The sequence below is a fragment of the Grampus griseus genome (genome assembly GCF_964374135.1).
Source record: "Grampus griseus genome assembly, chromosome: 1".
NCBI lineage: Eukaryota > Metazoa > Chordata > Mammalia > Artiodactyla > Delphinidae > Grampus > Grampus griseus.
This window is the reverse complement of record NC_139017.1, coordinates 123,426,878-123,440,731: the sequence shown is the minus strand read 5'-3', so window position 1 is coordinate 123,440,731 and position 13,854 is coordinate 123,426,878. Positions and strand designations below refer to the sequence as shown.

General features: G+C 35.3%; 1 protein-coding gene across 3 annotated transcripts in view; it reads left to right on the top strand.

The window, feature by feature from the left end:
* Nucleotides 1-2,076: 2,076 nt before the first annotated feature.
* The window catches only part of LRRC7 (leucine rich repeat containing 7), a gene marked incomplete at both ends in the record, with an annotated part of 383,893 nt that continues 372,115 nt past the window's right edge, over nt 2,077-13,854 (top strand). For all 3 annotated transcript variants that reach the window (XM_082676819.1, XM_082676818.1, XM_082676817.1), the window contains one exon: nt 2,077-2,173. In XM_082676819.1, the coding sequence (XP_082532945.1) occupies nt 2,077-2,173 (97 nt within the window). The remainder of the gene's footprint in view (nt 2,174-13,854) is intronic.

Below are 13,854 nucleotides of genomic sequence, written 5' to 3'. Positions count from 1 at the left end.
TCACATTCTCGATAGATACATAAAAGGAAAAGTAATAGCCTATCTAAGAGACTGGTTTATGTAGATTTCCAACCAGGGTAAGTTGTCATCCCTCATCTGTATAATCACGATGACTAATTGTTTTTTAAAATTAAATCACAATTTTATGTAGATACTTGCATTTGTAGGTTATGTTTGTTGTATTTTACTATCTTGAGCTTGTAAATACTAGTGATTAACTAAAGTTCACTTAAATTGTTATTATATCATCATGAAAATTCATGTATTTTCTGAAACATGTAATCAAAATAGTGCACTGAATTAATTCGAGTCAGAATCTAGAACATTTTATATAATTTACATGGCTAATCCTCATACTGAAACTGCAGGGATGGTCCTGGAAGCTTAATTTTGCCCCCATATATAGTATTAAAGCAAATTATGTCTTAAACTCTTGAGGTTTTCACTTGATTTCCTGTCATTGTATTATCATAACCTTGAACTCTTTTTCTCACTTGAAATGATCTTCAAGTGAAACTAAATTTCAAGTTATCATCACACATTGAGAAATGTTTTCTTGTACTTTACATACACAAGCATGGGCATATGAGTGAGCATACACACACATATAAAGTAGTCCCTACCTATGAATGGTTTGATTTAAGGAAATATATTTGGAAAAGTATTTCTAAGAACCAGTGACAGCTTCTCATAGAAATAGTGTTATGTTATTCTTCCAGTACAAAAGGTTATTTATCTCATATTTCACACCATTTTACATATTGCTTTTATTGGATTATCCTTTCCCAATTTCCTCTCTAGACACTAGAAATATAATTCTCTGTACTACTCACCCTAGGAGACTTTCTACCACCATAACCCATAACAACCACACCATTACATGCTATCTGCCAGCATGTTTGTTAAAACAAGTGATATCCCATTAGAATAATTATGTAGATGTTAAAAGCTATGTTTATATTTTTAAATGATAAATATCATTGTTTTGTTCTGAATTTCCAAATCCTAAACACTCAATAGTTGTTTAATGTTTTCAAAATAAGCAGAGTGTGCATTGCTGGCACAAAACTGTAAGGTTTACTAAAACCAGAAAATACTAACCACAGAGTATATGCTGTTTAATATGCCAACCCAAGTTGCATGTGGCCCATTTATTATTATTTTCTGGTTGTCAGCATTGGAAGTAACTGAGAAGTGCACTTTATATTGACCATATTTTTAAGAAGTCACAATGATTAGAATTAGAAAACCCCTCCCAATTTAATCATTAGCACAAAAGAAAGCAGCAATTAAAACTCCTGAAAACTGGTATTCAGAATGTTGGTGAAAGATATGATCTTTCTTTCTAAAGGGTAACGTGATTTTTGATAAATGTGTTTGCTTTATAAGTAATCATTCTTTAGTTAATGGGTCTCTGACTTAGCTTGGACTGCTATAACAAAATGCCACAGACTGGGTGGCTGAAACAATAGACATTTATTTCTAACAGTTTTGGAGTCTTAGAATTCTACTATCAAGGCACCAGCAGATTCAGTTCCTGGTGCGAGCCCTCTTCCTGGTTTGTAGATGACTACCTTCTCACTGTGTCCTCATATGGCAGGGGAGAATGAGCTCTGGTCTCTCTTCCTCATCTTACAAAAATACTAATTCCATCATGCGTGTCCCACCCTCATGACCTCAACTAAACCTAGTTACCTATCAAGGGTTCCACATCCAAATACCATTACCCTGGGGATTAGAGTTTCAACATATGAATGGGGGTGTGGAGGGGAAGGGTTGGAGGAGTGGAGGGGGTGGGGACACAAACATTTAGTCCATAACAGTCTTTAACTGGAGAATGTTTATATGAGTTTCATCCACATGTGTTTTTATATTTTTAACATTGGAATGCCTAAGAAAAGTCAAGCACTCTCCAGTTTACCAGAGTCACTGCCACTCCCTACTGTCTTACTCCTTGCTGGATACTCTTAATGGTGTGGTCTACCTGAATTGTTGACTCTTGATTTAAACCATTTAACTTGTTAAAATTTATCAAGATTTTGGTATTAAAATATTCTGTTAATTCCCTCCTGTAGGATGGAGAACCTAATAAGGGGAAGGAATCCCCCACAATATCAGAGAAGTCCTTGTAAAGAAGTTCGTGCAGCCCTTCGGAAGAGGCCTGAAGAGGAGTGTAAGTATGTTTAATAGGTTTAACTACATTCTAGGTAGACTTAGGTGAGTGGCATAGTAAAAGTAAAACATTAAACTTTAACTGATAAGTCAAATAACAGAGGTACTTAACAAATACTTGTTGATTCTAATTGAATTTATTTTTTTAAAAAAATATCATATGGTACCTGGATACAGGCACTAAGAACATTGTTTTCTTAAGTGTTTCTCTTGTACTTCAGAATGCTCTACTAATAACTTGGTTCCATGTTCAAATGAGATTGGAAAAAGCTACATGATTTACCACATCTTTCTTAGATATCTGTACCATGAATATTATTTCCAAAGAGTCCTGAAGTAAAAAAAAAAACAAAAAAACAAAAACAAAAAAACAAAAACAAAACAAAAAACTTTTAAAGTGTGTTTAAAGTGAACATTTTCCAGTGTCATTTGACCACAATTCTCTTTCAACCTTTTTTTTTTAAAACTGAGGACTCTTTGAAAACAACTTCATTAGGCTAAAGAGTAAATGTCTAGTAGCAAATCTAAATCCATTGATCAAAATGAAACATTTGATTTAATCGAATTTAGGAAAAGATTTTGAAAGAAGTCATGTATCCCCTCAGAAGGCCATTTTAATCCATCTTAAAATTATCAAAATGTTACAATATATAATTGTAGAGATTTTATCTAAATATTGCATCTAAATATAGCATTGTTGGAGATGTTTAACATAATACTTGCATTTTAAGTTTATAAGATGACCCATAATACTAGCTTTCCTCATGTCACTTGCATCTAATTATTTTCAGGGTACTAAATCACAATCCATTATGACAAAAATTCAGAAAAAAATTTCTGAATGATGCCTTTTTACAGGAGTTTACATTTTGTAAGGATAGAGCTAACGCAGTGGGTTCACTGGCATATATAGTTTAGTAGATTTTTAAGGTTATATTGGCATTTTAAATTAGTTTGGAGTACACCATTCCAGGTAAAGACCAAATGTATTAAATCTGGGCACACTCATGGCAAGTAGAGAATCTTTGTTTTGTTTCATTTTATTATAAAGTCAATAGATAATCTGATTGGGTTGGCATCTATGTCATTTAATATAGTGTTAGTTTTCTTTTATTTGGTATATTTATAGTTTCTAGCATTATAAACAATATCCAATTAAAACTAAAATTTGAAAATGAAGGTATAGTTCATGGGCATGTTAGAACAAAAACTGTTTATAAGATGCAGACTCGTGCATAAAACTATTGCTTTATTATTGGGTTCATAGGGAAGCTTTGGGATTTCTCCTCTGTGCTGGTTTAAGACAATCAGCTTAGTCTCTGTTATAGTTCTGCAGATTTTATTTAGAAACTTAGAAAGGGTTTTTGTGGATAATTCTATAGTTGATTCTCATGGAGTCACAGAGTATAGTTAATATATACAAAGTTATTTTTCAGGCCTCTTATACTGAGTTGGTCTGTGCCAGAGGTTGACTACCTATGGTCCATTTACCAAATCCATCCTGACACCTGTTTCTGTAAATAAAATTTTATTGAAACAGCCATCTCCTACTTATTGTGTATGGCTGCTTTCCATGGCAAAGGAAGAGTTAAGCAGTTGTGACAGAGACTATATGGTCCACAAAGCCAAAAGTATTTACCTGATTCTTTACAGAAAAAGGTTTTAAAACCCTGGTCTGGGCCAGTGGTTCTCAAAGTGTGGTCTTCAGACCAGCAGCAGCATTAGCAGCATCTGGGAACTTGTTAGAAACACAAATTTTAAGGTCTACAACCCACAACTACTGAATCCAAATGTCTGAGAGTCGGATCCAGTAATCTGTGTGTTTCGAAGAAGCCCTACAGGAGATTCTGATGCAAGCTCCACTCTGAAAACCACTAGCCTAAGTCAAATGACTGGCGGCAAGATGACATTAAATCACCATGGATACAAAAGACTAATAATGATAGACATATTTCAGAGTTAAGTCTTATTGTTGTATAATGTAAGGTACATAATATAACTGTTTCCTGTGTTGTAACAAGCAAGTCCTCAACAATTGAATCGTGGCAGTCAGGACAATTTTTGAAATATCACTACAGGAGCTCAGCTGGATTGACTGTGTTATTGAACATGGAAGGACATAATGAGAAATGAGAAACATGTAAAGTATTATTCCCTGCCAGAGAGGTCTTCATTATCCCTTGTTAGTTTAATGAACAGTCCTTCTTGTCCTGTACAGACCACTGTTAATTCCCTAAGAAAGAATCCTCTTTTTTAGAATGGGAGGAATATAGTAGTTAATTAAGACATTAACTTTAAAGTCACCATAAGGGTGTTCTAATGTGACACTTAATGAACAGCTGCAGGACCCTGGGTATTATTTCCTTAATCCAAGACTCAGTTTACTTATTTAAAAAATAAGATTAATTAAAGAGCCTACCTTGAAGGGTTATTTGGAGAATTAAGGAAGATTTTTTTAAGTACCTGGTATAGAACTTGGGACTTGGCAAATTTTTTTCCTCCTCTCTCTCTTCTTCTTCATTTATTATTATTGTTCTTCTTTTTTCAAACTAACCATTTGAGGATAGAAAGCATGTTTTGATCATAGAAATAAAAATCTACAGAAATTATAACCACTATTTTTAGAAATAATAATATAAAGCAAGGAACAGGTTGTAAACAAATGACATAAAGCTGGAATTCTTGCAGCAATGTTTGATAGTAATTCGTGTTAGATAGTAATTTGTCTCACACAGTTCTTTCCCTATGATTCTACAAATTCAACATGGGATCTAGACCAAGACTTACTGGTCAGCTCTCATGGAAAGCTGCCAACTTAGAAAGCCAAATGATAGTGGTTTTGTTTTACTGAGAATTGAAAGAATAGTGGAACTTGACTCAGACAATAGGATCCTCCAGATGCAAGGTGAGCCCTCTTGCATTTGGAGATATTGCAAATAAGAGGGTTTTGCTAAATAACAGAATTCATACTGCTGTCTTTTATAATCTTTTATACTTTTTACAATATTATCAATATTAATATCAACATTAGGTCACGAGACATAGCTCTTAACCAATTATTTCATGTGAATTATATCTAGCTATATTGCATTTAACATAGCCAAGCAAACTTTCAGTAAAAATTGATTCTTGTAAAAGACAGACTTTTAAATATGCTCAAGTTACTTACCATTAAAAAATAAAAATAAAAACTTTGTCCTCAAAACCAAAGAACCATTCAGCTACAGCCCTACATTCCCAGACTGTTCTCAGGCAAACCTCTCAAAGGAGTTATCTATACTCACTCCATTTACTTACCCCTGACTCATTCCTCCAAATCAATGCAGTCTGGCTCCTACCCAATCACTCTGCTGAGATGGCTTTCATTCAGACCACTAATAATCTCTTTATGATGCTATATTAGTTTTATGTTGCTATGTAATAAATTACCACAAACTTACTGGCTTAAAACAGTTTATCTCACAGTTTCTTTGGGTCAAGAATCCAGGTAGGGCTTGTCTAGGTTCTCTACCTCAGGGTCTCACCAGGCTGAAGTTTCATCATGAACTCAACTGGGGAAGAACCTACTTCCAAGCTTACTTAGGCCTGAATTCACTTTCTTGTGAATTCACTTTCTTGTCGTTCTATGACCAAGAGCCCCGCTTTTTGCTGACTTCCAGCTGAGGGCCACCTTTAGGGTCTAGAGATCTCCTGCAGTTCCTTGATATATATACATTCTCAGTATGGCTGCTTACTTCATTATTTATACTAAAAAACATAAATAAATAAAAGTTGAACTAAAAAATATTCAAGTAACCCACAGGAAGGCAAGAGAAAAAAAATAGAGGAATTAGAAACCAGGGGAACAAACAGAAAACAAATAATAAAATGGAGACATAAGCCTTAACAGATTAATAATTACATTAAGTGTAAATGGTGTAAATACCTCAATTAAAAGAGAGAGCCTGTTAGATTGGTTAAAAAAAAAAAAAGAAAAAGAAAAAGTTGCTATACAAAATGCCTTTTAAATGTAAAAATATGAAAAGGTTATATATAAAAGGATAGAAAAAGTATTTAAATGAAAGCTTGAGTGACTATATTTATATCAGAAAAAAGTAAGTCCAGAGTAAAACATAATAAAGAAGATAATTTCATAATGATAAAGGGGTTAGTTCATCAAGAGGATATAACAGTCCTAAACAATCCTAAATGTTTATGACTTCAATTTATTTTTTATAAATTTATATTTTCTTAAACTTTGTTTCAATAGCTTTGCTATGTTGTCTTTTTTAAAATTTTTACTCAGTCCAATTTAGTTTTCAATAGCTAAGTAATTCTTGGTAGCATAGTTGTGATTGTGGCCTGTTTAAAAGAAAAAAAAATACAATTGTTTTCATATAGAGAAATATCTATGAAGGTATAATTTTTCCTCAAAATTTCCCTGAGTCCGTACTGTGTGAACTAAAATTCCACAGAGGCTTTCTGTTCAGTTTCTGAATAATAAGAAAAATTAATTGAAGAGTTTTTCTTTCTTTCTTTTACCATCATAAAATTTAAATTCCTAATAACATAATTCTATCCTTATAGCATTGATATTTTACTTTTCCTTAATATAAACAATCTGTTTTATATTATCAGGAGATAACATTTAAAATTATTTTGTTTTCAAATAACTAAATGCTACCTTTCCAAATGTCAAAATATTCTTGTATTAACCAGTTTGGTGAAAATCATGATAATTAGTCAGGTTCCTGCCTTCATATTAGAAGTTACTGAACATGATTTAACCTTTCCCTAATGATTCAAGGACAGTTTTATAAATACCCATTACTGCCTATAATTCCATCTGGGCATCCCTCCAAATCAAGTTGTCATCTTTCACTTCTGCTGTGATTGTTCTTGCTTTTTAGTTACCCATTCTTTTGGCATTCTGTTTCCCATTTTAGTTTTCTCCTTCAGAGAGCTGATGCACCATCCTTATTAAGAAGTTTATATTAAATATGTGTCAATGAATCAAGGATTGAAAGGCACTCAAGCCTTGGATGATTTATGGTAAATAGGATAAAGGAGTAGGGAACACTAAATGCAGTGTAAGAAGTGGAGTGCATTAATTTAAAAGATCCTAAGGCTACCCTTCTTCTTGTGGATTTCATCTCAATTTTGTGGTGAATCCCCAGATACTTGTATTCTTTACCAGGTTCCTATTTCAAACTATGTATTAATGACTCAAGTATGATGTTGATGACCGGGTGTTACTGTCATCTCACTCACTTGGTCTGGGGGCTTATGCAGTGGGTGTGGGGAAGGGCTCATATCTGCTAAGGAAATTTGAAGTAATCCTCAGGATGGTAACACCATGCTGTGTAGTTATAGACCTCACACACATGCATAACAATGTCAGTATGCAGAAGAGTTACTATCTTTTCTCGGGCTTCTCTTTATGCTAGGAAACCTCCTAGATGATCCTAGAAAATGTTCCCTATCATTTCACTAGCCTAAATTGGGATGTATTCCTATTCCTGTACCATTACTATACACCATAAGAATGCTATGCACTCACTGGCTTAAGCCTGTTATACTGGACCGATCAGGTTCAAGAACTGGTTTGGTATTAAAAATAATCCTAGATAAGTTAAGGAAATGAAAGTAAGATGATGTATTTGCCATTTGACCTAGCGTAATGGAACAGGTAAGGTTATTCAACACTGTATCCTATACTATTGTTTGTATTGTATATTTGTCTGTATATACTTAGCTATCCCAAAATACTTTAGGGATGGGAATGGGAACAAGGAACAGAAGAGGTGGTACTTGGGAGATCAGGAATCTGGGCACTGATATTAAAGTGACTTCCAGGCCTCTATTTATCATTCAGAGCCCTCTTTTCCTATCTAAGCCCTACAATTTGTGGGCAGATATGTGTCCATTATCTTCAACTGCTCCTTTAACTTTCTTTAAAATACAATTCCTTCTGGTTTGGAATGAGACCCATTTCCCCTACATCTCCCTTCCATTCTAGAGCCAGCCCTTCTTTCTTTCAAATTTGAACTATTATTAGTCATATTGTATAGATGAAGCTATAGGATCTCAGACATGTTAAATAATTTATGCAATGTCACACAGCTAGTAAGTGCCAAAGCTGGGACGCAAACGTTGTTTGACTCCAGAAGCTACCTTATTCCTACTGTTCCATGCTATATACCTACACTACAGTATTCTGTGTCCTCATTTTAGCTCTCCATGATTCATTTTCTGAATTTTTAAACATAAACTATCATACAAAGAAATGTATATAATGTGTATATAGCTTAAAGAATTATAAATTAACAGTCATGTGTCTAAAACATCAGGGTTGCTGAATTACACATTCCTATCCAGCTCTGCTTATCGTTTTAGTTAGCATATCCATTCTAGGAGACTAGTCTTTCCCACTCCTCATTTCTTAGGTCTTTCTTTAGGTGACCCTTTCTTAATTCCTACAACAAAGCCAAAGGAATAATATACATGGTTTTAGTACAAGGGGGCTCAAGAGAAACAAGTGGTCAGTGTTTTCTCATTAGCTAGAAAATCTTACTCTTGTTTGACTTTATTAATATCTTAGATTGTGACTATACAGTGTCATAACAAAAAATAATGTTACATTTTCAACTTGAATTTTATCAGCACACCTGAAATTATTACATGTTGCTTACTAATAATTTTGGCATGAGGTAAAAATAAGATTAAAGGGAGGTTAGATTAAATTAGACTTACAGCCTGAACCTTCTTAGACCAATTAGAAAATTGAAATCAGGCTCATGGCTCATGCAAAATTTATACAAAGTTGATGTATTTTAGACAGTTTTTCCATTCAAGGTAATAATAGAAATTCAGGCAAAAATATGTCTTAAACTCTTCTCTGGAATATCTCCAGGTTTAAACCAGCTTCCTTAGCTATCTGCAGCCATATTTCTCCCAAGATTCTATTTAGGATATAATTTTAGAAAAGATCCACTAGAACTAATTTTCCTAACACCTCTGGCTTAGCAAACCATTTGCTTGAGTTAGGGCTTGACTCTTCACTGGACATCTCCTTTTGTTTGTTTAAATTAATTAATTATTTTTTTTTTGCTGCATTGTGTCTTCGTTGTTGGGTCTTCGTTGCGGTGCACAGGCTTCTCATTGCGGTGGCTTCTCTTGCTGCAGAGCTCAGGCTTTAGGTGCGTGGGCTTCAGTAGTTGTGACACGTGGGCTCAGTAGTTGTGGCTTGCAGGCTCTAGAGTGCAGGCTCAGTAGTAGTGGCATACGGGCTTTGTTGCTCTGCGGCATGTGGGATATTCCCAGATCAGGGCTCGAACCCGTGTCCCCTGAATTGGCAGGCAGATTCTCAACCACTGTGCCACCAGGGAAGTCCCTGGACTTCTTTTAAAATGCAAATTCCTTTGAGGGTAATACTAGTCAAATCTTAAGACTATCATAAAAGTGATTTTAGCTCACTAATCTCAGTAATTACAAGGAATCAAATCTCAAGAGATGTTTGGATGTCCAGGAAGAGAAAGGAAAGGTCAAAAAATGGTTATATAGGTGAGGAGTTTGAAAAACAAATTCACTTGCTACATGTTTTTGCTAAGCGTTGGTTCTCTTATCTGGTGAAAGACTTCTTCAAATAAAATTTCAGCCCTTTCTATATCTTTCCGTATATTTCAGTAGTTACCACTCTACTAATTTATTCCTTCTTTATGAAAAGTTCTCCTTCTCTCCTTGGCAGAGGGCAAGACCTCCCTCCTATTAGTCCCTGAAACACTTTGCACAGATTATTAATGCAGTACTTACAACACAGTATTTTATCCTTTGCTTTCATGTCTATTTTTTCCCCGTTGGGTTGTTAGTTGCTTAAGGGCAGGCAGATACATCTTATCATTTGTCTACCACTAGCATTAAGTACAATATTTGATATATAAGTATCACTCTAATAGAAGTTTACCAAAAACAAATGAACTATAAAAGATACAACTTGATTCATGCCATGATACTTATTGGAGTTTAAAGGCATCCAATAAATAATTTCCATATTCCAGACCAATTTTGGAACCAATTAAGATATTGACAAGATGGCAGGAAGTTAGAGATCAATCATCAACTTTATTACTTTTAAAAGCTAGATTGGAGGACATAGCTGTGATGTTTGGCAACAATGGACATCTTCATACTGTACTCAGATATATGCATACTTAACTGACTCAGCCACAGCAGTACAGAAAAGCCACAGGCCTCCTCATGTGGGGAAGTCTTCCTATAAAATTTATAGCAGTGAGAAACAGACCAGTGTACTGTATCTGTCCTGAAGCAGCTTCACCCCAAAGAAAGATGGAGGAAAGTGTTGGGCTACGCATGTCAAGTTCTTCAAATAATTGGTAAATAATTGCATTGCCTGGGGCTTCACTGGTGGCGCAGTAGTTGCGAGTCCGCCTGCCGATGCAGGGGACATGGGTTCATCCCCCGGTCCGGGAAGATCCCGCATGCCGCGGAGCGGCTGCGCCCGTGAGCCATGGCCGCTGAGCCTGCGCATCCGGAGCCTGTGCTCCGCGACAGGAGAGGCTGCAGCAGTGAGAGGCCCACATACCTCAAAAAAAAAAAAAAAAAAAAAAAAAAAAAAAAAAATTGCATTTCCTAATAAGAGTTAGAAATGAGATAAGAGGTCAATAATGTTGGGGGAATCTCTCCACACAGAAAATAAGTGAGTGGATAAGAAGCATCTCCACTTGCAATGTTCCTTAGAATTTTTATCTCTTAAACTACTGAGCTTAAACATTAAGCCCTTAGACAACTAGTGGGGAATGTATTAGGGCAGTCTTTGCCAGATATAAACTGCTATTCTTTCATGGACTCTTCTGGTATCATTGGGGGCAGAGAGGAGGAGCAGGGTAGATTTAACTCCAAGACCACTGTAAACCAAAGTCTTGACACTTCATGTTCTACCTGTTATCCCAAATAATGTCCTGCATGGTTAGCAAGGCTTCTGCAATATGATTAAATTACATTCATTTATTCAACAAATATCTACTGTTTGAGTGCCTACCATGTGCCTCTCTCCCTGTTCTGGGTGTTTGTGATACATTGTGAGAAAAGATTTAAAAATCAAACCAAAAAAGGCAAACATTTCCAGTCTCAACAGTCATGCTCTTGTTGGGGAAAGCAGACATTAAACAAAATAAATGAGTTATAATTCATTAGAAGGCGATTCATACTGTGGATAAAAGTGCAAAGTTATGGGGGTTTAGGATTAGAGAGAGATTTGAGGGCAATTTCAAGTAGGGAGACTAGAATATGTAGAACTTTTACAAAAGATGGCATATGTACAAGGAGATGAAGGAGTTAGCCACACTAGTTTACAAATTGTAAACTCTATGACTTCTGCATTTAAATTTAACTGGAAGAACTCTCCCATCCATAGGTTAATTTTGGCATGATGCATAGGTGATATATGGGGGAATAGTTACCTATACATACTGTTTCCTCTCTCAGAGAGAAGCTATTAAGACACTTTGCCTTTTTGCAAAGTTTAGAAGCTTGCAATGCTGAATACCCTAGTTCAGCTTGTTTGCAGTGCCTTTTTCCCCAGGCAATATTTTCAAACCTTTGAAAATTGTTGCCTCTTTGAGTGCCAGAGATGGGCTGAATGTGGGTCTGTCTAATAGCATGGTTTCTAAAAGCCGGGTGAGCAAATGTCTTTAGTCCTGGAACCCTAGTGCCCTTTGCCATATGTACTGCTATGGAATTGCTGAGGCCTATGTAGCTGCTGTCATTGTTATCTGTTTCATCTGGAGAATTAACCGCAGCATGTTCCTGGCCTAAAGCAGCTGTTGTTACTTCAGAAATGTGTGCCTCTAGGGACCTAATGAGGCTAAGCGTCTGCTCTTTCAAGAAACTTGCTTTTTTCAACATTGGGCTATTCCAGGCAGGCCTTGAGTAGAATCTCTTCCTGAATATCTTTTTCACAGAAGTGAAATAGGCCCATAGTGTTTTATCTCCCTCTATTGTTCTACTGATTTTAGGGTAATGTTGCCAGATAAAATATAAGACACCTGATTAAATTTGAATTCAGATAAGCAACAAATAATTTTTTACTGTAAGTACATCTCATACAAGATTTAGGGCACATTTAAAATGAAAATATTATTCATTCCTTATCTGAAACTCAGGTAAGGGTGTTTGTATTTGGATTCTACAGAAAAACAAAAACAATAGCATATATATATATGTGTGTGTGTGTGTGTGTGTGTGTGTATTTATATATTTTTAAAGAATTTGTTCATATGATTATTGTGGCTGGCAAGTCCAAAATCTGCAGGCTGAAGAGTCAGGAAGAAGCTGATACATCAATACAAATCCAAAGTCCATCCGCTAGCAGAATTCCTTCTTTCTCCAGGGAAGTCAGTCTTTTTCTATAAAGACCTTCAACTGATTGGATGAGGCCCACCCACTGTATGGAGGGCAATCTGTTTTACTCAAAATCTACTGATTCAAATGTCAATTTCATCCAAAAACACACTCACAGAAGCATCCAGAATAATGTTTGACCACATATCCAGGCATTGTGTCCCAATCAATTTGACACATAAAACTAACCATTACATTGTCTTATTTTTATTCATTAAATCTGGCAACTCTATTTCAGGGGGTCTGAACTGAGTTTCTAAGAGTTTATATTGTTCATATAGGTGATCTATTTCTTTCTTTAATAGTGTAAAACTAGTACTATTTCCTAGTACTTTGTTTTTTAGGTTTTCACTGCTTTTGGACTCATATTTTTTATAACATATTTTTCTAAACTTTGTCTCATGAGGTCTCTCATATGAGAAATATGAAATCAGTAAATTATGAGTCTTTCAATAGACTTCACTATTCAAATAAATCGTATCCATCCTCACCTGTCTGGGTTGGATAATCCCACTGAGGAAGAAATTTCCCATGAAGTCAGGATCAAAATCCAGGCCTAGACTTGATCTCTTATTGTTCTGCATGCCTTTTCCTGTAATATGTCTCCTTTAATATGCTTTATCTTTGCTGGATCTTCCTTTAAAATGCTAACTTTATAAATTTCTGGAGAGTTTCCTTAGGGCAAGGCAATACCTGTACCCTCATCTATAATGATTTTATCACTTTGAAACTCCCCTAATAATGCTTTAAATATATTTTTTCCTATCCTTAAATTTGTCCAGGTTTTGTGATGCTTTGGTATCATGTCCCTGTTCTTCAAGTTGTGGTTCCCAATTGCTGTCATTCTGGATGCTTTATCTACAGCTTTGAAAGGCCACATCCTCAGTAGTTTCCCAGACCCTGCCATCTCTTGGGGATTCGTTCCAGATCACCCTCTAAAATTCTGTCTCTCTGTTTTGGTTAGATTTCTTTAGGCTTCTGTCATAATTGTTTGACTTGGTACAGCTGAAACATCTTTTGCTTTTCGACTTTCTTCTTTAAGATTCATCAGAGCTGAGTCTATCCATTTCCTTTTAATATTTGTTTCTCTTGGCCTGGAAGTTCCCATTTTCTATTTCATATCTGTCTAATATATCCTATAAAATCTCAATATTTCTCCTAAGGAAAGTTCTCTTTTCCTCCAATAAAGTTAGCCAGTTTTCCTTTATTTTGTTTCTATTCTTCTGCTGCTTCTGTTCTGATAGTAAAACTGAAGCATTCTTCTTTTCATACCATTTCAATTCC